This window comes from Papaver somniferum, chromosome 3 (genome assembly GCF_003573695.1).
Source record: "Papaver somniferum cultivar HN1 chromosome 3, ASM357369v1, whole genome shotgun sequence".
NCBI lineage: Eukaryota > Viridiplantae > Streptophyta > Magnoliopsida > Ranunculales > Papaveraceae > Papaver > Papaver somniferum.
Genome location: NC_039360.1, coordinates 199186183 through 199211234, shown reverse-complemented (window position 1 = coordinate 199211234; position 25052 = coordinate 199186183). Strand labels below are relative to the sequence as shown.

General features: G+C 36.0%; 2 protein-coding genes across 2 annotated transcripts; both read left to right on the top strand.

Annotated features, from left to right (window-relative positions):
* Window positions 1–6688: 6688 nt before the first annotated feature.
* Window positions 6689–7039, top strand: LOC113360517. The gene has a single exon (XM_026604023.1). It carries the CDS (start codon window positions 6689–6691, stop codon window positions 7037–7039), a length of 351 nt encoding a protein of 116 aa, XP_026459808.1.
* A 2175-nt stretch (window positions 7040–9214) lies between these two features.
* LOC113358403 (uroporphyrinogen decarboxylase 1, chloroplastic-like) lies at window positions 9215–12936 on the top strand. Its single transcript, XM_026601961.1, has 6 exons — window positions 9215–9351; window positions 9441–9598; window positions 9712–10094; window positions 10387–10671; window positions 11397–11632; window positions 12469–12936. The coding sequence occupies exons 1-6, from the start codon at window positions 9329–9331 to the stop codon at window positions 12638–12640; spliced, it is 1257 nt and encodes a 418-aa protein (XP_026457746.1). The 5' UTR covers window positions 9215–9328; the 3' UTR covers window positions 12641–12936.
* The last annotated feature ends 12116 nt before the right edge of the window (window positions 12937–25052 follow it).

Here is a 25052-nt window from a genome sequence, read left to right as displayed (position 1 = left end):
TCCAAAAGAATAGTCAATCCAATTCCTTTCCGAGAAATCTTGAAGAGAGTACTGGGAAGAAGGTTCCAGTTGTTCCTAAACGTACTCATAAGTGGGTACCAAAGAAACCTAATGATGCTTTGAGTGTGAAAAGGAATGATCTTCTAGAAAATTTCATGACTATGGAGAAGGAAGTATCCATGATGTTGGAACTTAACAAGCTTTTTGGAAAAATGGAATTGGATGTGAAAGGCTCTAAAAGTGATACCTTTAATGATAATACAAAGGTCAATTGTGGTGAACAAGACATTGTTCACCCCAACACAACTTGATTGTGTTGTAACTGCATCCTCACCAAGGAATGCCATGTTATGTATACGGCGAGGGAAGCACGAAAATTGGGGCGCACAGATTATGTTTGGTAAGGCTGTAGAATTCAATTGGATTCATCTAAATAGGTATGTATATAAACTTGAGCAAGATTTGTGCTTTTATTTGTTTAGAGAACTTATAATGATTCACGTACCTTTCTTATCGTTCTTTTCTACCTAACTTGATCTGTTTTAAAGGTTCTTAAACGTTTAGGTTTGAAAATAGTAGTTCGGGATGTTTGGACTTCATGGTAAACCTACAAGGTATGCATAATATCTTTTAAAATCAAAATCCAGGGGTTTAAGTTCGCGGACTTGAAAATTCGTTTGCAAACCCGTATGCATACTTGACGTCGATATTCGGTAAACTTGTTTTGGTCTTAACTTCTTCGTCCGAACTCGGAATGACCTCATTATTTTTGCATTCTCTTCCTCTTTAAATTCTATTCAAAATGGATATGAGAGTTATTGAATTTGGATGAGTTAAGATTGGTATTTTTCCTGTCTCGTGTTTTTGAGTGTTTTGCTCCATTTCGTTGCACTTGTTCCACTTCTCTAGGACTTGGGCACTTGAAATCTTGGATTACTACTCTTCTAAGCTCATCGTAGCTTTTACAAGAATGTTGTTGGTGAATCACAAAGAAGGAAGTTCAAGAATGGGCAGTAGTACGCATCACTATAGAATTCTTGAATGTTCACAATCATTTTATGTGAACTATGGTGCATGGTCCTTAATGACTTTGTATGTTCTTCTTTGTTAAGAAAATATTTTTATACGCCTTTGGTAGCTATTCTTGGTATAAATCCGGGCGAAAAAGATTGATTCTACCCTCTAAGGACAAATCATCTAATATGTGCATTACGAGTTTGTCTTGATTCCTAAGAAACTTTGTATGAGAATTTATTCTTGTTTTTTGAGAAGGATTAGTAGAGTTTGGAATAGCAATTATTGTGATTACACATATCTATTGCCAAACGTATTCATCTTCATGTTTTTAGGTTTATTGGTTTAAATTCTAAAAACTATTTGAGAGATGATTTTTGCAGTATTAATCTTTATGATTTTATATTTGCAATTTGTTATGGGATATTGGTGTTTACGTCCGTGAACTATGTTTGTCCCATACCTTGTCAAAAGTAAAGTCGTTTGTTGTCGATATTCATCTATTGATTAAAGAATGAATGGACTTTTGACAAATAAAAAAGTTAAGCCTATATTGTCAATTCTTGATGGAAGATAGGTTAAAATCTTTTGTGAACAAGGATGATGTCTATTGATTGTCGCTATGCAAATAGTGATTGAAGATAGAATGAATTCTTGTATTTTCCGTAGTATTGATCATCCCTGATCCATATTTTATGTGTATATTGCAGTATTCCATAAGTTTTTTCTTGTGTTGAGTATATGGACGATCAAGCTAATCTTTCTCGAATGGTTAACTTAGTCGTAGCTCCGTAAGTTCACTTATGTCGAGCATAATATATTAAATTGATCACTTTTTTTGTTTAATTTGATTGTGTATTCCGATTAAATTAATCATGGTTTTACTTGTGATTAATTTGATTGAGTTTTTGGATATAAAAATCATTCTTATGGTTTTTGGTGTCCAATACAATCCTTATTTTCTTTTGAAATTAAGGTCGCTATTGTTGTTCCCTTGGGAATGACATCAAATGGCGGAGAGTTCTTTTGAACTTGTGATTAATGGTCATATATTGAGGAGTGTGCGGCTGTGGAATTTTAAAGGGGTTATCTTGTATCTTTTAAACTCCTTGATGAATGCTATTAGCTTCGGCTATATGATTGCATCTAAAATAGATGGTATGTATTTTTTTTGTTTTAGTCATGAAATGTCTCTTACGGAAATTTCATTATGATCCCGTTCTTGTACCTTTGCCAATTTTATTGACAAAAGGGGTATAATTAATATGTAGTTCACACTACAAATACATATGGTTTTCGGATCATTGTGTAAGGGGGAGTGATTTCCATGTGAGATGGAGTATTGACTAAGGTAGAGTGATACATATCACCGTAGTATTATTGTTGAAGTTGTGATAAATTGGACTTTGACACTGTGTAATAATACTATGACACTGTATAACAATGATCGAGACCGATGCTTTCTCATTGTTATAGCTACGGATCTTCAACAACGGTGATGCTAAACTTACAACCTTTGGATCATTGGAGTACTTGGAAGTGACGAAGATTTCGAGGAATGTTGAAGATTAGACATGTGGAATAGGAGCTACTAAAGTTTCTTTATCTTTTTTTGTATTCCATATGTATTGATAGTTTTGTCACTAAAATTGACAAAGGGGGAGATTGTTAGAGAATTGCTTGGTCGAACCCGCATGCGTTGCTATCTCAAGCATGTTTATCAATGTTAGTGATCAAAACTATAAGTCTTGATTTCTAGTCTACTATATCTAAGTCTCGGACTATGATAGAAAGTTTAGTTGAGCTCAAGGACTTCATGGCGATTCATCATACAAGAAGAAGAACTACTCAAGGAACTGGTGGAACTTCTCGACAAAAAGGTATGTGAAGACTTGAACTTATCTGTCACTCAAAAGTCTATCTACTTTATCTCCTACTTCTTGAGACAAAAAGTTGTATGCTATATATAGACTTAGATTATACACATTTGGTATTTCGAGCCGAGTATACCTCGCCTATATATATTTCGAAATATGTGTTGGTAAGCGTTTCGCTTCGACTATGTTTATCTTTACCTAGTGACGAAAGTCATGATATGTTTCAATCACTTTGAAAATTTCTTTGACGAGAAATGGTGTAACAACTATGTAACATCCTCTAAGAATGTTTCAATGGTTGGAATGAGAGTTTAGATTACATAAACAATGATGGACATAAGTATTGTTGTGGAAAAACATATGTGCATAAGTCCTATTCCTTGAACCAAAGTTTGCGAACTTTGTTGATCAAGAGAAACCGGAAGAATGGCTAGTTTCCAAGTCGGCGAACTCAGTCCGCGAACTTCCGAACTTCTCATCCCGAGAAATTCTTCTGGAGTTGACAAACTTGCTACGTGAGTATCAGTCCGCGAACTGGCGGAAAGTCTTTGCCGAGATTTTCTGCTGGAGTTTGTAAACTCTGCCCGGTTGCTTAAGTCCGCGAACCTAGTGTGCGAACTTAAGAAGGTTATATATCTGAAGATGATTTTTGAACTTAAACTTATAAAGACTAAGGAATGCAAATTGCAAACCGTGGCTATAAAGTTCATGAACCGATTCAAGTGAATCAAATCATCTTTGCTTCAATTGTGTCTTGTGTAGTACATAAGAGTTCCTTGCAATTGAACAACTCACTGACTAGTTCATTTGAGTCACTTGAACTAGTTATGGTGAAGAAGAATATGGTTGGTATGAAATGCTCATATGGCTAACCTTTTGGTTAACTATTGTTGAACCAATAATGTACATGTTTGGGTAGGGTTAACAAACATAGAAACGTACATTTCATTTGTGTATAACAAGTTAAGTTTTCGATTTAACGGTTGAGAAATATTAGCTTGAATCTAAATCAGGTTTTCGTCTAACGGTGGATATTGTTTGCTTGGTGACCAAGGTGAAACCCTGATTTGAAAGACTATATAAGGGGACATCTAGAAACTCTGCAAAACTAATCCCCACACCTAACGTGTGATACTAGTTTGCGTGCTAGAGTCGTTTCTCCTTTAACCTTTGGTTTTCTTCTTCTAAAACCAGGTTAACGACTTAAAGACTTCATTGGCATTGTGAAGCCAGACCGATACTACTTTTATCATAGTTGTGTGATCTGATCTTGCATCTTCTATCATACGAGTACAATCAGATTGATTGTCTTGAGATTAATATCTCCGACAGGCAAGATATAAAAAGTAGTCACAAACATCTTCGTCTCATTGTTTGTGATTCCGCAACATCTTGTTTCGCTACCATACGATTAAGATTGTTGTGAGGTGATTGATTTATCTAGGCTGTTCTTCGGTAATATAAGACCGGATTATCAATTGGTTCATGTTCACCTTGATTATTATCAAAAGACGGAACAAAAACTTTAGGGTTTTTCTGTGGGAGACAGATTGATCCATTGATAAACTTGTCTGTGTGAGACAGATTTGTTTATTGTTAAATCATGCGATTTTGGGTCGTAGCAACTTAGTTGTGGGTGAGATCAGCTAAGGGAATCAAGTGTGCAGTATCCTGCTGGGATTATAGGCATAGGGAGTACAACTGTACCTTGGATCAGTGGGAGACTGATTGGGTTTCAACTACAGTCCAGTCTGAAGTTAGCTTGGAGTACGTTGTCTGTAGCGGCTTAATACAGTGTGTGTTCAATCTGGACTAGGTCCCGGGGTTTTTCTGCATTTGCGGTTTCCTCGTTAACAAAATTTCTGGTGTCTATGTTATTTCAGTTTCCGCATTATATTGTTTTATCTTTATAATTGAAATAATACAGGTTGTGCTTAGATCATCAATTAGAGTAATCCAACCTTTGGTTGTTGATTGTCATTGATTGATCCTTGGATATTGGTCTTTGGTACCATCCAAGTTATTCCTTGTATTTGATTAGTACTCGCAGTTTCTGTTTGAGGAAATCAAATCAAGAGAGAGATATTTAAACTCGTTGATGTACTTTTAATTGATTGAGTCTTGTTGATTCTCTTAAAAGTATATTCGAGTTTGTCCATACAGATTGCTAAGCGAAATATTGGGTGGTGTTGTTAGACCCCCTCTTTTTTTCAGGCGTATATAAAGAAACAAGCAGGGGGGAATAGTGGTTACAAAATAGTCGTTGAACGATATAGAAATAATCGAGCGATGAAGACTATCACGCCAACAAGCGAGGCTTATATTCATAATATCACCAATGCTATAAATAATAACTGTCAATAATAACTCTATCGCTCAGTTATTTTCCCATAATGGTGCAACATTTTTTAACGTTGTGCATAGAAATAGCCCAACGAGTCCTAAGGCCGGTTCCTATGAGGGGTGGCTAACCCACCCATCTTCCATGCCAGCTGGCCTGGAAAACTGGCCGCGCCACTATGGGAAAAAAGATAAGCGATCGAGTCTCCACCGAATGGTTGAGACTAGACCGACCGGGTTTATGAAGATCGCCAGTGGTCTACATAAAACCGGCCGATCTTGTGATCGTCGCTTATTAAATTGTGAAGTAACGACTATCCTCCCCCCCCCCCCCCCCACACACACACACACACGTCTCTCTATAAATTCACCCCATTCAATTCAATTTAATCACACCTCATTTTCTCATTAACTCTATCATCTTACTCTTTCGTACCTTTAACCATCTGTTTAATTTTTATTATCAACTCAATGGATTCTTTTGATGAAGAAGTGCGTATTCATATGGATCGATTTGAAGAACAACAACGAATATTCGTTCAGGCGTTGAAACAAATTGATGATGAGTCAGATAAAGATAAAGATCTAACCAACAACTTGTTGCAGCTATATTCATCGGAGCAAATACCTATAGATCCATAGCCAAAAGAAGTGTTCACAAGAATATATTCGTACCAGGGTCGGTATGAATGGCACGAGAAGCTGATGCACGATTATTTTCTTCCCGACTGTGTGTTCTCTGATGAACATTTCCAAGGCCGATTGCGCATGCCCCGACATTTGGTGGTAAATATTATTTGAGAGCTTTGTCAAGTATAACCTCAATTTAATTATCAGTATGATGCACTGTATATTAGGGATCATAGCCCTGAACAAAAGGTTACTTCGGCCTTAAGGATTCTAGGATATGGCAAACCTCCATATTCTAATGATGAGTACCTTCGCATTTGCAAAACAACCACATACAAGTATCTTTCGTTGTTTTGTGAAATAATGATTAATCATTTTAGTCCAACCTATTTACGAAAACCAACTGATGCAGATGTTAGAGAAATATTAAAGTAAAATCAAGAAAGATGATTTCCCAGAATGTTGGGTAGTCTTGACAACATGCATTGGGTATGGACTGGATGCCCTACCTATTGAGCCGGTCAGTATAAAAACCAACGGTTATCCTTGAGGTCGCTGCTTCTTATGATTGTTGGATATGGCACGCTTTTTTTGGTCTCCCGGGATCTCAAAACGATATAACTGTTTTACACAAATCGCCTTTGTTTTAAGATTTAAAGTATGGAATTTCTCCTCATGTAAATTTCAGTATCAACGGGAATCACTACACGCATGGTTATTATCTTGCAGATGGAATTTATCCAAAATTGTCAACTTTAGTTCAATGTTACCGTCAGCCACCTGCCGGCGAAATGACTTGTTCATACTCATATTTCAATAATAGACAAATGGATCTGAGAAAGGATGTGGAACGGGCTTTTGGAATTTTGAAGCGGAAGTTCGTAATAATTTGTGGGCCTTATCGTGGTCTAAGTGCTCGTGAAATGCATAAGACTATGATGACTTACATCATTATGCATAACATGGTAATCCAGGAAACTCGTCGTAATAAGAATTGGACTAACCATCAAGATGAAGACTTAAGGCCTGAGATTATACCAATAAGAGGATTACCTGCAAGGAACTATGCACAAATGACCAGTCATATTGAGAACAGAACTCTGTATAACAGGTTAAGGGAAGATCTCAGAGCGAATATATGGGCTGAGTTTGGAAGAGATGGAGGACGAATTGAGTAGTGTTGTTTCATTTGTTATTTTATAGTTTTTTTTTTTGAGATTGTTTAATTGGTTAACTTTCATTTGTTGTTCCATAGTTTTTTTTTGAAGTTGTTTAAGTTTAAATTTTTTAACGGTCATTTAAAGTAGCGGTCTAGACTCAATCGCTAGCGGTCTAAACTCAATCGTCAACATTCCTTATAAATATACCTTCACTTCATCCATTTCAAAATCACACCTTCACTTCTCTACAAAAACACTTCTCTACTTTCTGGTTAATTTATGGATGATCCTAGATTCACTAAGATGAGGATTTATCTCTTTGTAGAAACTATATAATATACTACCCGAAGAGAGGTGAAGAACGACGGATGAACGGTTTACCTAGTATGAGCGATTTGGGTAAAATTCATGATCCCTTCTGCACAAAGACAGGTAATCCTCATAATCGGGATCGTGCTGCTTGTTTTGCCGATTTATGACTACCAAAAAAGATCTTGTGGATTTTGTAGCTATGAAAAGGATTGTCACTCGATATCATCGTAGAGGTGACACCAATGCTGAATTGGGAATACGAGCTCGAGACGAGTGGCGAAGATGGAAAGGAAAAAATTTCGAATACGAAGCGCATTACCAAATTCTTAAGGAGTTTCTAATAAATCGTACGAGATGTTAGGCTTAATATTAGTTTTCATGGATGTTGTCAAGTTTAAGTTTTAATGTAATGAAAAAAACCAGTTTAAGTTTTAATGTAATGAAAAAACTAGAACAATTTATAATGAAAAAACTAGAACAATTTCATTCGCCATAACTACTACATCTTCATTAAAATTAAAGCTGATACATTAATTAATTAAGTGGCACTACTTCATCGTGGTCTTCATCTTCCTCATTTTCAGCTTGAACTCCAATTTTTTTTTTCAAATTTCTCTTGTTTCGTTTTTCTTACAACTCCTCTGCTAACCTGTCCATCTCCATCTCCCATACCATATATTGTCTGGGATTTGTTGTTGCGGTGTTTGCATTTAGAATCTTATTCTTGTCATAGTCTGAAACAAATTTCTCTTGAGTTTGTCGATGTTTTTTCATCTCCCTAGTCAAGAACTGCCGATCTACAACTCTTTGTTTTTCGGCAATCTTTGATGCTCTATCAAAGTATCCAAAGCACCTCCTTCACTTGCTTCTCCTTCTTGGACAGCTTTTCTCGCTGCTCTTGCATGATTTCTTCCTAATAATTTTCTCTTGATCACAGCATTGGCGTTCAAGTTGGAATTGTTGTTTGTTGTGGTATCTGGTGAAGAAAATGGATTATCCGTAAGGGGATGAGATGATTGAGATGGTTTTGAAGATGGCGTTGAAGGTGAAGAAGTGTATGGTGAACTTGCAGGTATATTCTGCATGTTTGCTAACACTTCTGGATTATATTTAGGCAACATTTTCAAAATATGATAACAACTTTCATAAGCAAAAATTTTCCCATGTTTATGGTGCCAATCAGTTCGACACTTTCGTTCGACATCAACATCGACAAGACCGATCGCTCGAGCACGAGCAGCTTGCATTAGAGCAGCGACATACAAGGCAACTTGGTATGTTGTCCCACAACTTGGTAGATTGTTGATGGGAACCATCAACACTATCTTGTGTAAAGAACACATAGTTTCTGCAAATGCTTTCATCTTCGGTTACGGTAAATTTTGCACCCCTAATCTTCTTATTTTTATTAGATTGAGTATTATATTGAATATTAGATCGAGACATATTAAAGAAATTATACAGTACGAGTGAATGAAAAAGTTGGATGATGAAATTTGATTTAGATTAACAAATGTGAAGAGTAGAGAAGAAAAGGTGTGAGTTAAAATGGAAGAGGAATTTGGTATTTATAGGGGAAGATTTATGGCTGTTGGATCAGATTCTACGATAGCGGTGTAGCCTAAACCGATCGGTCTTATAAAAGCCTCTAACGGTGTAGTAAACACCGAACAGTGTCGACCGCTCTGTAGAAACTTAACCTGGCTTGGCTAAGTGGCAAATTTACCACTTAGCCAGGCCCGTTTGCCAGTTTGTCAGCTACATAATGGGGGCAAAAATGACAAACATTCACCCATACGAACCGGCCTAAGACTTGTTATGTTATTACCACCAGTGCTGTATATAATATAATCCTTTTTCCCTCTCCGCTCCGAATCATAAGTCAAATGTTATCCGAACACGCTATTAGCTTCAGTTATAGAGAAGATAAGAGAAAGAGGAACGAGGTCAAACAACTGAACGCAGCTCTCTTCTCTGTCTCTGCCGAAGTCTTCAATGGTTTTTCCTGCTCTATCGAGGTTTGTTGCCTACTCTTTACATTTCTTCTTCTTCAGTAAAAAGATATCAAATTCTTGTTGGTGACTGAAATTCTATCTTGGCATTTCAGTTTCAGGACCAGTAGTAGCTGTTGCTCGATCAGTTGGAGTTCTTCAAGTTTGTTTGATAAACTAGGGTTTTCATCTAAAAATGGAACTCAAATTAGGGTTTGTACAGAAACCAATTTCAGGAAAAACATGCTGCCCAGGGCATCTCTCTCTTCATCCGGTATGCTTCTCAATGTTAAATTCTACCTACCATGCCGTCTGGTCTTTAGTCTTCTGTAATTGCAACATTCATTCATCACATGAATTGTAAGTGATAATTTACCTCCATTTTAGATCCACTATTGGTTAAGGCTGCAAGAGGAGAACAAGTCAGTCGGCCTCCAGCATGGATGATGCGTCAAGCGGGAAGGTATATGGCTGTTTACAGAAAGCTTGCGGAGAAACATCCCTACTTCAGAGAGAGGTCAGAGAAAACTGATCTCATTGTGGAAATTTCTCTGCAGCCTTGGAAAGCTTTCCGTCCTGATGGAGTTATTATTTTCTCTGATATACTCACTCCTCTGCCTGCTTTCGGTGTCCCATTTGACATAGAAGAAGTAAGAGGCCCTGTCATTCAGTCTCCAATTCGTTCTGAAGAGGGATTGAAAACATTGCATCCAATTGATCTAGACAAACTTCATTTTGTGGGAGAATCTCTGAGAATTTTACGTCAGGAGGTATACTTTCTGTTTCTCCCAGGATTCTTTATTGTAAACAAGCTCAAAATCTGTGTGGTATGCAAGTTTTTAGAAGCAATGTTACGACCTAAAGATGTGGACCCTGTCATATCTGTATCTTGCTACTCCAAACAACATTTGTATGAGTAACTGGCGTAACAGATACAGAACGGTGGTTGAACAAGAAAAAGCTACGATTTTACTTATTTTGATTTTAGGTTGTTTTAATAACTATGAGTTAAACAACATTTGTGTAGTTTGCAAGTTAATGTCTTTATTTCCTTATATACAGGTCGGCGAACAAGCAGCGGTCCTTGGTTTCGTTGGAGCACCATGGACAATTGCCACGTATATAGTGGAGGGGGGGACAACCCGTACATATACCAACATAAAAAGCATGTGTCACACTGCACCACACGTATTGAGAGCTCTTCTCTCCCATCTAACACAGGCTATATCAGATTATGTGATTTTCCAAATAGAATCTGGAGCTCATTGTATACAGATCTTTGATTCATGGGGTGGACAGCTACCACCTGATATGTGGGAGAAGTGGTCAAAGCCATACATTATGGAGGTAATTTATCAGTTAATATGATAATTAAAAATCCGCTCAGTGATGTTATAGCTATACTAGCTTCTCAGTCCAAAATCTTGGCTAGTGCGTCAGTGATAAACCTGGATGTAACAAATTTAACAACTTTGCAGAATAAAAAACTAAAGTTAGTTACTAGGTTGCCTTTTGTGATGGCTTTCTTTGTATTACATAGACGCGAATGAACCAAGTAATCACAAATTCAGCTGCAGATTAAAGATTTAAATTTAGTTACTTAGTTACTTTTTGTGATGGTTGTCTTCGTATTACATAGACGTGAATGAACCAAGTTACAACAAGTTTAGCGATTTTGCAAAATTAAGGGTTAAAGTTAGCTACTTTGTTGCTTTTGATGATAGTTTTCTTGGTACCACATAGACGTGAATCAACTAAGTTACAACAAACTTAGCAATATTGCAGAATAAAGAATTTAATAGTTACTTAGTTGTTTTTGTGATGGTTTTCTTCATATAACATAGACGTGAAGGAATCTTGTTAGAGGATTGCTGGTATTTATCTTCTTCGAATTTCACCATTTAAAATGAGTCCCTATGGAGGTTAGTGACTGCGTAGTTAAAATTATTATTTATACTTCTACTGATTGTTGTAACTGATACTTCTGTTCCTGACTGAAATATCGGGTTTATGGATAAAATATACCAATTGGTGTAGTCTATGGTAACTGTACAAATATCCTGACTTTGTAGATTGTCGGAAAAGTGAGGGAGAAGTGCCCCCAAACACCATTAGTACTCTACATCAATGGCAACGGTGGCTTCCTCGAACGCATGAAAGGAACGGGAGTTGATGTCATTGGGCTTGACTGGACTGTGGATATGGCAGATGGCAGGCGCCGGCTGGGAAATGATATCAGTATCCAGGGAAACGTAGATCCAGCTTATCTATTTTCTGCACTCCCTGCATTGACAGATGAAATTCAAAGGTTTGTCTCAGCCTTTAGTCTATAATTGGGCTTATGTTATTTGTTTGACATATAATTTTTTTAGTCTTTTATATAAGCTAGAGACTTCAATCCTTCCTCTTTTTTAACAGATGTATACTTTTATGGATCCTGACTTCAAAACCTGTTACGGGTTTGACACTTAAATTGGTGATTCTACCTGTTTGGTGTTCTTGTCAGACATGGGAAAAAACCTACTACTACTACTGTTGAGGTCCCTACCATTATTTTTTTGCCAATACTGGATGTTTTTCAGCAAGAATCTTACTGTGACCTTGACCATTGTTATATTTCCTAGTAAATAATCTTCCTAAAATATATAAGAGACGAAGAAAGATTGAGAGAAATGATGAATTGTTAAGACTTGGGTGGGAGGGAATGAGGATCAAAGAAACAGCTTGTTGGAGCCTGGAGTTTCTTCCTTGCCTCAATACCATGATAGAGTTTCTTACATTGTAGTGTCAAGCCTTAGAGTTATTACAATAAGGGGTAGTATTTATACAACCACACATGGTGTAAACCAAGTGTTAACTGTCATTTTCACCCACATATTCTAATAAGAGTACCAGTCCCAGTTTAATCTACACATTTCGTGATTCATTTTTAAGATCTGTTTGCTTCTTGACTTGTAGCAAACCGTTTTCTATCTGTTTGATCACGTGGTGGCTCTCTGTAGTCAGCCTGAACTATGAAGCGTCTCACATACCACTATATCATAGTTGAATCAATAAGAATCAATAAATTTTCTTATAAAAAGTTCACAAGCGTTTCTTCGCTCTTCATTCACTTGATTTAACTGATTAAATGTTTTTATGCAGGGTCGTGAGATGTGCAGGGCAGAGAGGACACATTCTTAATCTTGGCCATGGCGTGCTTGTAGGAACCCCCGAAGAAGCTGTCGCACATTTCTTTGATGTAGCTAGGAGTTTGAATTATGACAACAATCTCTCTGAAGATCATGTTAGGAACAAAACAGAAGTTGTTGTTTGAAGGCAGCGTGATGCTAAAAAGTTCACTTTAATGCCACCGGCCTTGTGCTCTTTGAATTCCCTCAAGCAGTGAATGGCAGAACTCTGCATGGTTGTTCAAGGAATTTTCCGACCCAAAGTTCTATAGCATGTACATGATATAAGGAGGCTACCGGTTTTGTTCCATATTCCATTGTATCTCTCGTGCTACTGATTTAAGGTAACAGATCAATGCAGATTTTCCGATTTTTTCTATCCCCTAGATTCTTTGTTTCAATTTTCAGTAAATTGAAATTTTATAAATGTGTTTGTTCCTTACATCCCTGGATCTAAACCGAATGACCCTGTTTCAACACCATCGAACAAGAAGGCGGAGACGTACTTAGCTTATGGCTACCAAAGCTGCGATGATGAACCAAACAAAACAGACCCTGTACCACAACAACAGGGAGGACCTTGTGACTAAAACAAAAGGCAAAGTCCTCCTTGCCAAAAGAAGAATAGCCTAAATTCACGTGGAGTAAATAACAGTTGCTTGCGCTTGATTATCATATCAGCAATTCGTTTATCCCTTCCGCACATTTACGAGAGAGCCCAAACAACTGGGATGTGACATTACAAGGCAAACAAATGGCTTGCTCACCACAGCGGATGAACTATAACGTATGCGTGGTTCTCTTTACCTGGTTTTCAAAGCTAAACTGAAGCTCAACTTCCTGTTACATCCTGAATGAAGAAAAGAAGAATCTTGATTTCCAGAGTTTAGTTGTTTGCTTCGGAAAACACCAAGGATATCATTGGCATTTCATCATTTTTAAAAAAGTCAATCCTTCCTCAAAAAGATTTACTTCCCTCCTCTTAATCCTTTCGTCTTCGTATGCATTCCTTCCCTATCAATAACAGGACTCATAATGATGATAGTTTTTTTCTTCTGGTTATAATAATCAACCTCTCTCCCAATTTTAAATGGCCCCAATAAGGTAACGTTAAACCTATTTCTGGGTTTCTGATGCTTCAACCGAATGAATTAGTGAAAAATATTTCTAGAGTTTTCTGTTACAGGTCATAATCGGTAGTTGCATATTGGTTTTTGTCTACCGATTATGTACCATGTTCTTCAGAAATGAAGAACATCAACCATCATCAGTAGCTACCGGTTATGTCTAGTATCTTGAGTTTCTGTACCCAAATTTAGACAATCGGTATTTTTATGGCTACCGATTATATAAGAGGATAAGAGAAGCATGGTACCCAAAAAAATAGACTTAATCGGTCGGTAGGTTTTAATTAAATTACGTTAATAACCTTTGAAAATGAAAACTTTTAGGGCTACATCATAACCGGTAGTTATGTGTGGCAAATTATATACCGATTGTGTTTGCTCGAAATCTTTGGTTTGTTCCAAAAATGATACATAATCGGTAGAAAAGAGTGAACCCTTCCTACTGATCGTGAGTAATCAATTGCTGTGTCTTTATCTTTTCTACCTACTATAATGTGAGGAAAACAATTTCTTGTTTACAAATTGTGCAGTTCACCAAGAATGGTTCCATTCAGTTTTGGCAAGAGAATTAAACCAATAAACCCTAGAGCTAGATATCATTCTGGCATATAAAGTGTAATTTATTTCCTTCTCTTGTATTGTTTTACTGTTTCCTTATATATATATATATATTTAAAGTGGGAGATATTAGGAGAGATGAAAAAGAATCGCAGTTATCATACCCTGCGTGGTATTTAGGGTTTTGATGGTTCGATTTATTTTTCCAAAAATGGAACCATTTTATGTGAGTAAAATAGTTTCTTATTAACCAGTTGTAACTGGATTGTTTTTTACGGGACAAATTGACTAATTATGTATAAACACTTATAGTCGGCAAAGGCGATTCAGCTAGACCATGACGGGTAAGACAAATGCTCCAACCCTCTCTTACATGTTTACAACTTGTTGTGTATTGTTTTGTTATTTAGTCTCTATCAGAATAAGAAACTCAACGAAAAGCCTACTCATCTTTCAAAAGTTTTTTTCTTTTTTACCGCAAGTGAGGATTTTATAAAAGATTAAAAATGTAAAAGGAGTCTATCAGTGATAGAAAAATAAAATTACATGAAAATTGCCTCCCAACTATGGAGGACTCAAAGTTTAAGTGCGCTCTTCCGTCACTCAAGATCTCCTTGTAAAATAAGTTGAGAGCGGTTAACTATATAAGAAATTCTAACTATATATGATGGAAAATGATCTGGCTTTTATTAGCTTGATGAATAGTAATGGAAATCCCCTCAACTATATTGTATCAGAAGAAGAAGAGGTTTACAATCTGAGACTGTTTTTCATGGAATCATACTTTTCAGGTGTAAACCCTTATTGCAATGAAAATAGTGACTACATAGGTCCACCTGAGAAGTTAGAAGAACAAGTGCCTGAGGAGACGTTGGAAGAAGTTGCTGACAAGAAGGTGGATGCTGACGAGAAGGTGCAGTAGGAAATGATGATGCTGAAAAGACCGATGAAGTGGAAGAAGAAGACAACATTAATATTGGTCAATTGCATAACAATTATTTGATTGTGTAAATATGATTAGGTGTTCCAAATATTTAAGTTGAAAATTAGATATCTTAATAACTGGCCTACAACTAATTAGGAAACTTAGATAATTTTATCAAGAACCCTAATAATTAGTAGTAATTCGTTGTTAGAGCATTGCTCGGTCGAACTCATAAGTGTTGATATCTCAATCTTGTTTTCAAATTTAGTTGTAAATACTAGATCTTAATTTCTAGTTTACATTTACTCAAGTCTCGGATTAGGATAGAAGAATGTAGTCGAGTACCAAACATCACTGCATTCTACCATTTGAAGGCGAAGATCAAACGAAGCTTTCGGAGAACTTCTTCAAAACAAGGTAGGTGAAGACTGAACCACCTATTTCTCAAGTTTTCACCTTTTTATCTATGAGACATTGTCGCATGATTAAATTAGACAATGCATGCATAACAGAAATTTCGATTCAAGTTTATCTTTAATATCGTTCTCGAAATATGCTAAGCTTAAGAATATTTGTTCTTATTTGATGAATTTGGTTAAAAGCAATTTATTGTTTATAACCTAATTATGATTCAAGATTTAATCATTTGAAAATATCCTGGAACAGTGATATGTGTCATTGATGTTATTCGGGAATGTTCTAAATCGATTATTAGAGAGATATAGAACTACTGTAAATCTGGATGCAAGACAGTATGCATACCAGTTCACATACTGGGAGAATTTTTATAAGTCCAGAGTCGCAGTACATGTACCCAGTACACGTACCGGCGTAGCTATAGTTCGGCAGTAATTTTTTGGTACACATACCCGGTATCCATACCATAAAAAGTCTGTGGATTCGTGAACCAGGAAAGTACGCATACTTAGTATGGAAACCGGAAAAAATATGTTGGTTTCAAAACCGAAAAGGAATACATACCCAGTATGCAAACCATAAAATATATGTGGATTCCTGAACCCCGTTTGGTTTTAAGGGTATACATACCTGGAACACGTACCATGAGAAAAATATTCACGAACAGGTACAATACACGTACTTACCCTGTCGAATATTTTCAGATGCATCAGATTTATTTGTATGAGATAATCGGCATTTGGAAAACTCTCTAAAAACACTATATAGACATTTTTGATAACGTTTGTGACTCAAGGATAAAGTCTTACAGTGTTATATGAAAATGGTTAAGCTTATCGTTCAATTGGCTAGTTTCGGCTAACCTTCATGAACATGTCATTGTACACGGTTCGGTCACGGTTAATCCTAACTAGAGTGTATGTTTTGTCATGTTAATCTCAAGTCAATTTTTTTTATCTTATAGTGATTATTGATTGCTTGATTCCAAAGCTACCTTAGCTTAAATCTAAAGCAACCTTGATCTTGAAAGTCCATATAAGGAGAACCTCAAACAACTGAGATCTTTAAATCCTTGACACTATTCTTGTGTATCCTAGTTGTAAACTAGAGTCGTCATCTCCTTTAAACCTTTTTAGGTTTAACGACTAAAAAGACTTCACCTAGGGATTCGTGAAGCCAGGTCCAACTATCTTGTGACGCCTCAAAGTCAACCGACTTAAAAAATCTAAACTAACATTCTACAGGCAGAGGCATCAAGGTTCTAAAATGTCTTGAGCAACAATAAAATATTCTAAAAATATATTAACCCAAATATATGAACTCTCTCTGAAAATATAGATTGCCTCTCCAGTGATACATACACAATAGTGTTTGATTATCAAACAATGTATATATAAATAAATAATTATAGCAGAATCATCCAATCTTGTTCTTCTTCGTGAGTGCGACCGTACTTGTTATCTAAAACTTGAGCGGAAAACGAATGAGCACATCATCCCCAAAGGGGTGCTCAGAAGTAATATATAACAAACTTTCAAACATTCATCAAACTATAATGCATGTCGGATGAAAACAAAGCGCATTCATCTCTTATGTTAAAAGTTCCTCTAGATAATAAAAGTAATAAATACTACCAGGAAAACCCGGGCCTCGACACCATTCCATACCGGCAAACATGAGGAAGTCCCCAAAGCATAATAGGCATATATATCGGGTGGCACTCACCCGTACTATTGAGGAACCATCAACATAAAAACGAATGACCATGGAAAACTCACGATAATGAATACAAGAGAGTTCATTATCGATTCTCACCTCATTTGATAACAAGCCTCGCCTACCTCGAGATCCTCAATCCATTGGTTCATCCTTGGAATTGATCGTTGTTAATATAGACTAACTGTTACACAAGCACTCTAAAATTTTAGCCAATATGCTCACACAAAGATCATAACATAATTTCATACAAGTTTATAGCTATAGGCTAAGAGGAATAACTAATGGTTCTAGTTCTAATAATAATCCTATAACCTGGTATTTAATATTCTAAGCATAAAGTATTATATACTTATCCAAATGGGTCAAACTGGGTGTCATCGGAAAGCCTCGAAAAACTCTACAACTTTGCAGAAGGAACCGAAAGCTAATTCAGATCATAAGTGGTCCAAAAACTCACATTAAGGTTTCTAGCTCTAGGCCCAAGCCCATTGGGTATGACTCGCTTAGGACAACGAATCGGCCCACTAACCCATTAACCGACCCATCGGTCGACCCGACCCGCAAACCCGTTTCCAGACCCCAATGGTCTGCCTCGCTAACTCGGTCTGACTTAGTTATCTTCTTCACTAATTCTCTGAAAATATTCCAAGTGTTCACTTGAAAAAAGTTCGACTGGTCAATTTCCAGGGTCTCTATATTATTCAAAACAGATCCAAAAGGATCAAACTAAGGCTATTTAGAATTGTGGAATCATCCTCTATAATGTTTGCGTACTGAATATTTTCTAGATCTAATTCTAACATATCTTCCCAAGCTCATACATATTGACACTAGCGACTGATTATACATAGATTAAGTCGCGACTAGCCATTTTCGATCGACTATATCTCACTCGTTTCTCAACATAACTGGACAAACTTTATATCCACAAAAATAACACAGAGCAAACTACAATTCATATTAAAAGATCTATGTCAAATTAAAAAGTTAAGGTGCCTAGAAAAGTCTCTACAAATAGGTCAGAGAAACACAATTTCACATAAAATCATGATTTTTATAAAATATCTATATAATTGATTTTACATTATTTTCACTATATAATCACTACCCAATTCATTAAATACATAATATGATTCATAGAATAGGATACCTTGATTATCCAAATATGTTTCATCATTAATTTCATCACCATCATGGCATCATCATCATTATCAAACTTCTTCTTACTCTCTTGTTCTTTCTCTAGTTACTTGCTATCTTTCTATTCGGTCAACTTTTGGTGCTTCAAGTCATGTTTGTTTCGTTAGTCTTTTATTCATTTAGGGTTATATTCAGAGAATATTTGAGTTGAGTTAGTCTTTCAAGTAGTTGTGAACGTGTTAGTGGAGTATTGGTCAGTAGGAGTCATTAGTTGTGTTTTGAGTTAATGGGTGGTACTCCCTAGATTGTAGGATCTTGAGAATATTTTGTAACCTTATTTAAGAGATATGAAATCAATGAGAAGGATACAGAATCGAATCATCAGAAAACTTGTTTAACACTTGTGTTAATCGGAGGCTAGGGCTTCTCTATAAGCCTTGGACGTTTAGGGTTCGTTAGTAAAATCTTTTATCTTCTATTTTCTACCATATTTATCATTCTTCTTAAAAATCACCATTATCCCTTACCTGCACTCCTTCTCTACTTCCTATTCCATAATTTCCATTACCATATTTTCTAGTGTGATTGTAACAACTGGTACCTCAGAGCCAGGCCATCTTGCAACCATTGCTTCCCAAAAAAACTGTCATTCTTCTTTATTTCCACCAGGTCAGGGAAAAACTCTAAAAATGGATGCAAGAGTTGAGAGTTTAGAAAAAACTACAGAAGATCTAAAAGAAATTTTGACTGAAAATCAAAAGGTAATCGTTGAAAAAATAACTACTCTAACTGATCTCCTCGGAAAGTTTGTTCCGATGCAAACCAATACAGAAGGTGATGAAAAATGGTCAACTGGTGAGAGACAACAATCAAATTGTTAGAGCACTGCTCGGTCAAACTCGCAAGCATTGCTATCTCAAGCTTGTTTGTCAAGCTTAGTTACAAAAACTATAAGTCTTGATTTCTAGTCTACTTATAGCTAAGTCTCGGACTAGGATAGTAAGTGTAGTTGAGCTCTAGACTCCACGACGTTCATCATGCAAAGACAAAGAACTACTCAAGGAACTGTTGGAACTTCATCGACAAAAAGGTATGTGGAGACTTGAACTTATCTATCACTGAAAAGTCTATCTACTCTATCTCCTATCTTGAGACAAAAGTCACATTGCTATATAGACTTCGATTATACACATTTGCGATTTTCAAGAAATTGAAATGATCAAAATGACTTTCTTCACGAGTTTATATCGCTTATCTATTTATTTAAATATGCGTTGGTAAGCTTTCGCTTTGTCCAAGCTCATCTTTACTCGTGAAGAAAGTCATTTTGATCATTTCAATTTCTTGAAAATCGCTTTGACGAAAAATAGTTTGTGAACAACAACTATGTAACATCCTCTAAGAATGTTTCAATGATTGAAATGAGAGTTTAGACTATATAACCTTGAATGGATATAAACATTCTATGTGAACTCATACTTGTGTAAGTCCAACATCCTTGAACCAAAGTATGCGTACTTTACTGGTTTAGGATGACCGGAGCTAAGTTCGCTTACCTGTACGCGTACTTTCGGAAGTTCACATCCCGTGAATTCAGCTGGAGTTTGTGAACCAAAAACAAGCTCAATCTGGGTAATTAAGTATGCGTACTTAAATGGGTTATTTTCTAATAACGGTTTATTCGTGAACTAAGACATTTATAAATTAGGGAATGCAATCTTTGCAAACCGTGGCTATAATATTCATAAATCGATTCGAGTGAATCAAAATCATTTTTGCTTCGATTGTTTCTTGTATACTTCTATGAGATCTAAGCAATTGAACAACTCTATAACTAGTTCATTTGAGCCATTTGAACTAGTTATGGTGAAGATAAATAAGGTTGATATGAAAATGCTCATATGACTAACCCTTGGTTAACTATTGTTGAACCAAATAAGTATACACGTTTAGGTACAATTACTCAAACCTAAATGAAGTTACATTCCGCTTGTGTATAACAAGCTAAGTTCGATCTAACGGTTGAAAGATATTAGCTTGAATCTAATCAGGTTTTCATCTAACGGTGAATATCGAGTGCTTTGTTACCAAGGTAACTTAGATTGCGAACCCTGATTTGAAATCTATATAAATTAGAACTCTATCAACTGGGAAACCTAATCCCCACACCTTCTGTGTGATACTAGTTGTGTAAACTAGAGTCGTTTCTCCTTTGACCTTAGGTTTCTCTCGAGACCCTGTAGGTTAATGAATTGAAGAATTCATTGGGATTGTGAATCCAGACCCAACTATTTTCTCTGTAGTTGCGTAATCTGATCTTGCTGTTTCTATCGTATTTGAGTACAATCGTAAGATTGTCTTGAGATTAATTTCTCCGATAGGCAAGATAGAAAAGTAGTCACAAACACCTTCATCTCATCGTTTGTGATTCCACAATATCTTGTTTCACTAGTCGATTAATATTATTGTGAGGTGGTCGATATTTTTAGGTCGTTCTTCGGGAATATAAGTCTGGTATATCAATTGGTTCGTGTTCACCTTGATTTATCAAAAGACGGAACAAAACTCGTAGGTATTTCTGTGGGATACAAATTTATCTATTCATGTAGACTATTCTGTGTGAGACAGATTTGTTTATTAAAGTCTTCGACATTGGGTCGTAGCAACTCTTAGTTGTGGTGAGATCAACTAAGGGAATCAAGTGGATAATATTCTGCTGGGATTAGAGACGTAAGGAGCGCAAATGTACCTTACATCAGTGTGAGATTGATTGGGGTTCAACTACAGTCCATATCGAAGTTAGTTTGTAGTAGGCTATTGTATGTAGCGGCTTAATACAATGTGTGTTCAATCTGGACTAAGTCCCGGGGTTTTTCTGCATTTGCAGTTTCCTCGTTAACAAAACTTTTGGTGTCTGTATTATTTCTTTTCCACATTATATTTTGTTATATAATTGAAATATCACAGGTTGTGCGTTGGATCGATCAATTGGTAAATCCAACCTTTGGTTGTTGATTGAAATTGATTGATCCTTGAACATTGGTCTTTGGTACCGTTCAAGTTATTTCTCTTGTATTCAATCAAGCTCGCAGATTTTTATTTGTTTGAGTGAGGATTGAATTGAGAAATTGAGATATAACTCTTTAATATACTTTTTATTAAGATTGAGTCTGACTGTCTAGTTGATTCTCTTAAAAGTATATTGGAGTTAGTCCATACAGATTGCTAAGCAAAATATTGGGTGAGATTATTGTACCCCCACTTTTTCAATTGGTATCAGAGCAGGAAAACACGTTTAAGACCTTATAAGTCTGTGTTTGTAGCGATCTGACTCTATGGACATAGATTCTATCTCCATAAACGTACCACCAGTCTTCGATGGATCAAACTACTTATGATGGTAGATCGCTATGCATGTTTTTCTTCAAACTCGTGATTTTCAAACATGGGTACCTATTGTTAATGGATATGATCCTCCGGTTAATACAGAAGGCGATGTATCTATACCTAAGGATATATGTAGATATGGTCCAGAATAAATCCTTGCAGCAAAACAAAATTCTGACGACTTACATGTTATCATACATGTCATTACCTCAGATCTTCAGCATCATGTACTACGTGCATAAAGTCTAAAGAAGCTTGGGATATCTTAGAACTATATTTGAAGGAAATACATGTGAAAAAAGAAGCTAGGCTTCAAAACCTAAATTATGACTTGGAAAACCTTCGTATGGCAGATGAAGAATCATTTGATGGGTTTAATCACAAAGTGTCTGAAATTGTTAATACATCCTTTGCATTGGGTAAGACTATTCCTGAAAAGGACATTGTGATGAAGATCCTCAGATCCCTACCATCCAGGTACGATTCTAAGAAGCATGCCATCGTTGAAGGAAATAACCTTGATGTGCTTTCCAGAATTACTCTAATTGGAAAGTTAAAAATTCTTGATCTTGATGAGAAAACAGTCATAACATCTGCATTCAATGTTGTGACCAACGCAAGTGAATCTTCTAACTTACCTTGGGCTGATGAATGTTGTTCCAATCATGTTGATTTTGATAAATCACTGATAACAGAAAAGATCAAAGATTTTGTGAAAATAAGCAAAAGATATAATAAACGTCTCTATTCAGTTAATGCTTCAGATGATTCAATACAATAAAAATCTTCCCTTGGTGTCCACATCTTGGATGATTCTGATGGGTGAAATGAACTTTCATCTCTTGCAGCAGAAACCTCCACCTACTTAATTTCTGATTCAGATCTTGAGTCTGACACTGAGATTTGTGAATTCTTGAATAAAAGTAGAGAGATTCACCAAGAAAACCTTTAACTAAGAGCTTCGTTGAAGAGACTAGAATCATCGCTCCAGGTGAAAAATCTTGAGATAGATTGTCTAAATGATGAATTCACCAGAACCGTGTCTCTAAATAAAAAAGAGATCAATACTCTTAAGAATGACCTGCAAAGGTTATCCGGAAGTTCTGACAAAATCTCAGCAACGTTATTCGGTCAGAAGTCCTTTGGGAACACAAATGGTTTGGGGTAGCAAAATAGTAAACACAAGCAACTCTCTTGTTCGGACCAATACTGGAATGATGAACGCTGAATGTGGTGATAAACAGAAGGCAATTCAACAGAACAAAAAATCTTTATTGATTTGTTCGTTTTGTGGAAATGCAAATCATGTTCAAAGTATGTGTTGGAGATTCAAGAGGAATAACAAAAGAATTTCCAAATTTCAGGAGAACATGCAAAGGATGAATCTGGCGTTGGATAATCAACATGGTTTACGTTTTTTTTATAAATCATGTATATTTATTACTAAAGAGAAAACTCAAAGTCAAAAACAAGATAGTCTTGACAGGACAAGACTAGCTTAATGAAAGAAAAATAAAACAAAAAGAAATTACAGTAACTATCACTACAAAATTATTTTCTTTTCAAGTGAATCTGAAGTAGTGAGAATCTTCCTGCTCCATTATTCCCAAAAAATCTGGCATGCCCTCATATAAAATTACTACTACACTTCCAAGATTTGTCCCCTTTTTAGCTAATTGGTCAACTGAAAAATTAACTTCCCTGTATGAATGCCTAAAAGTAATGCTTCTCAAAATATCATTTATTTCCTTCCATCTATTCCTGACTATACAAGGAATTTTACCACTAGTAAATGCCAGTATGACAACTTTAGAATCTAAAGTGAAACACACATATGATAGTTGTTTGCCTACTGCCCACTCATCTGCAGTTATCAGTGCCATAACCTCTGCAATATAATTTTTTGTTATTCCCAGACCTCCACTTCCAGATCCCAAGCATATTCCATCACTCTTTCTTGCAATAAAACCAATACCTGCAGCTCTTGGGTTACCCTTGGCAGTACCATCACAATATATTAGAGTTTGATTGATCTGAGGCAGTCTGAAAAATACTTCTTTCACAGTAGCACACTTGGTACTGATTCCCTTAATACCAAATCTTACAATGATGTTAAGATCATACATACAGTTCTTCATAAATCCATTAACTCTGACTCCACATTCCCTTGTGAAACTAATAATCTTGTCTTTGAACTTCACAGCATTGGGATTAATGTTCTCATATAACTTCAAGTTTCTTGTCATCCACAATTCCACCATTACAGAAAAAGAGCTTATATATCATATTTGTCTAATTGCAGAGCTATGATTTTTAACACATGCTATAACTTCTTCAAATTTTGTAGGAGTATAAAGATTAAACATACCTCCAAGCCAGTTCCAAATTTCTTTACTAAAAGAACACTCCCCTATAATATGCTCCATATTGTCTTTACATTTCCACATAAATAACATTTGGATACTGTTTCAAAACCTTTCTTCCTGACATTTTTTTTCAGTTGCACATACTCCTCTGAGCATCTTCCAAACATTACAGGATGTATAAGGACTCTATACATATTTAGCCCAATTGACTTGTTGATATTTCACTCTTATTTTTTGTACCACATTTGCAACTGAAAAACTTCCAGTTAGATCAGCTTCCCAAATTCTTTTATCACTTCCAGTCCCAATTGCTGGTAGTTCATTCAACTCAAAAAATTTCTTCATTTCATCTGGTAATGCCATTCGCCATTTTTTTATCAAATCACTTGCTTTTAGGTCCTGGTGTTGTTGTACAAATGGATCTGATTGATGATGATCATTAAGTGCATATTCTTTCACCCATTTATCCTTCCATACTGAGATATTCCTTCCATTCCCTACCAGCCTTTGATTTCCTTCCTTGAGCTCATTTATCACCCATTTCAATCCAGGCCATATTGATAATTTTTTGTAACTAGTAATCCAATCACCACTCTTTTTTTTTAACTTTGCCTTCATAAATCTAGTCCGTTCTTCATATTCAGTTTCAATTTTCCAAAGTAACTTCAGTGGTAAAGCCTTATTCATCACTTCCAATCTCCTACTACCCAGCCCTCCTTCAGCAAGAGGTTCATTCACTTCCTCCCATTTGACAGTTACTAGCTTTTTCACTGATGGATCACCAGTCCACAAGAAATTTCTAATTATTCTTTCAGATTCTCTAATCACCAGTCAACATGGTTTACGTAAAAAATCAAGAAATTCCAGATTCAGACTACAGAAGAAATCTGTTTATACAACAAATATTGATAAGCCACTA

What these genes read in the sequence shown, in the direction of transcription:
- LOC113360517 (XM_026604023.1), top strand. Translation starts at nt 6,689, where the DNA reads ATGGATCTGAGAAAGGATGTGGAACGGGCTTTTGGAATTTTGAAGCGG.
- LOC113358403 (XM_026601961.1), top strand. Translation starts at nt 9,329, where the DNA reads ATGGTTTTTCCTGCTCTATCGAG. An exon ending in GTTTTTCCTGCTCTATCGAG is followed by an intron (nt 9,352 to 9,440) that starts GTTTGTTGCCTA and finishes TTGGCATTTCAG; the next exon opens with TTTCAGGACCAGTAGTAGCT. An exon ending in TTGACAGATGAAATTCAAAG is followed by an intron (nt 11,633 to 12,468) that starts GTTTGTCTCAGC and finishes GTTTTTATGCAG; the next exon opens with GGTCGTGAGATGTGCAGGGC.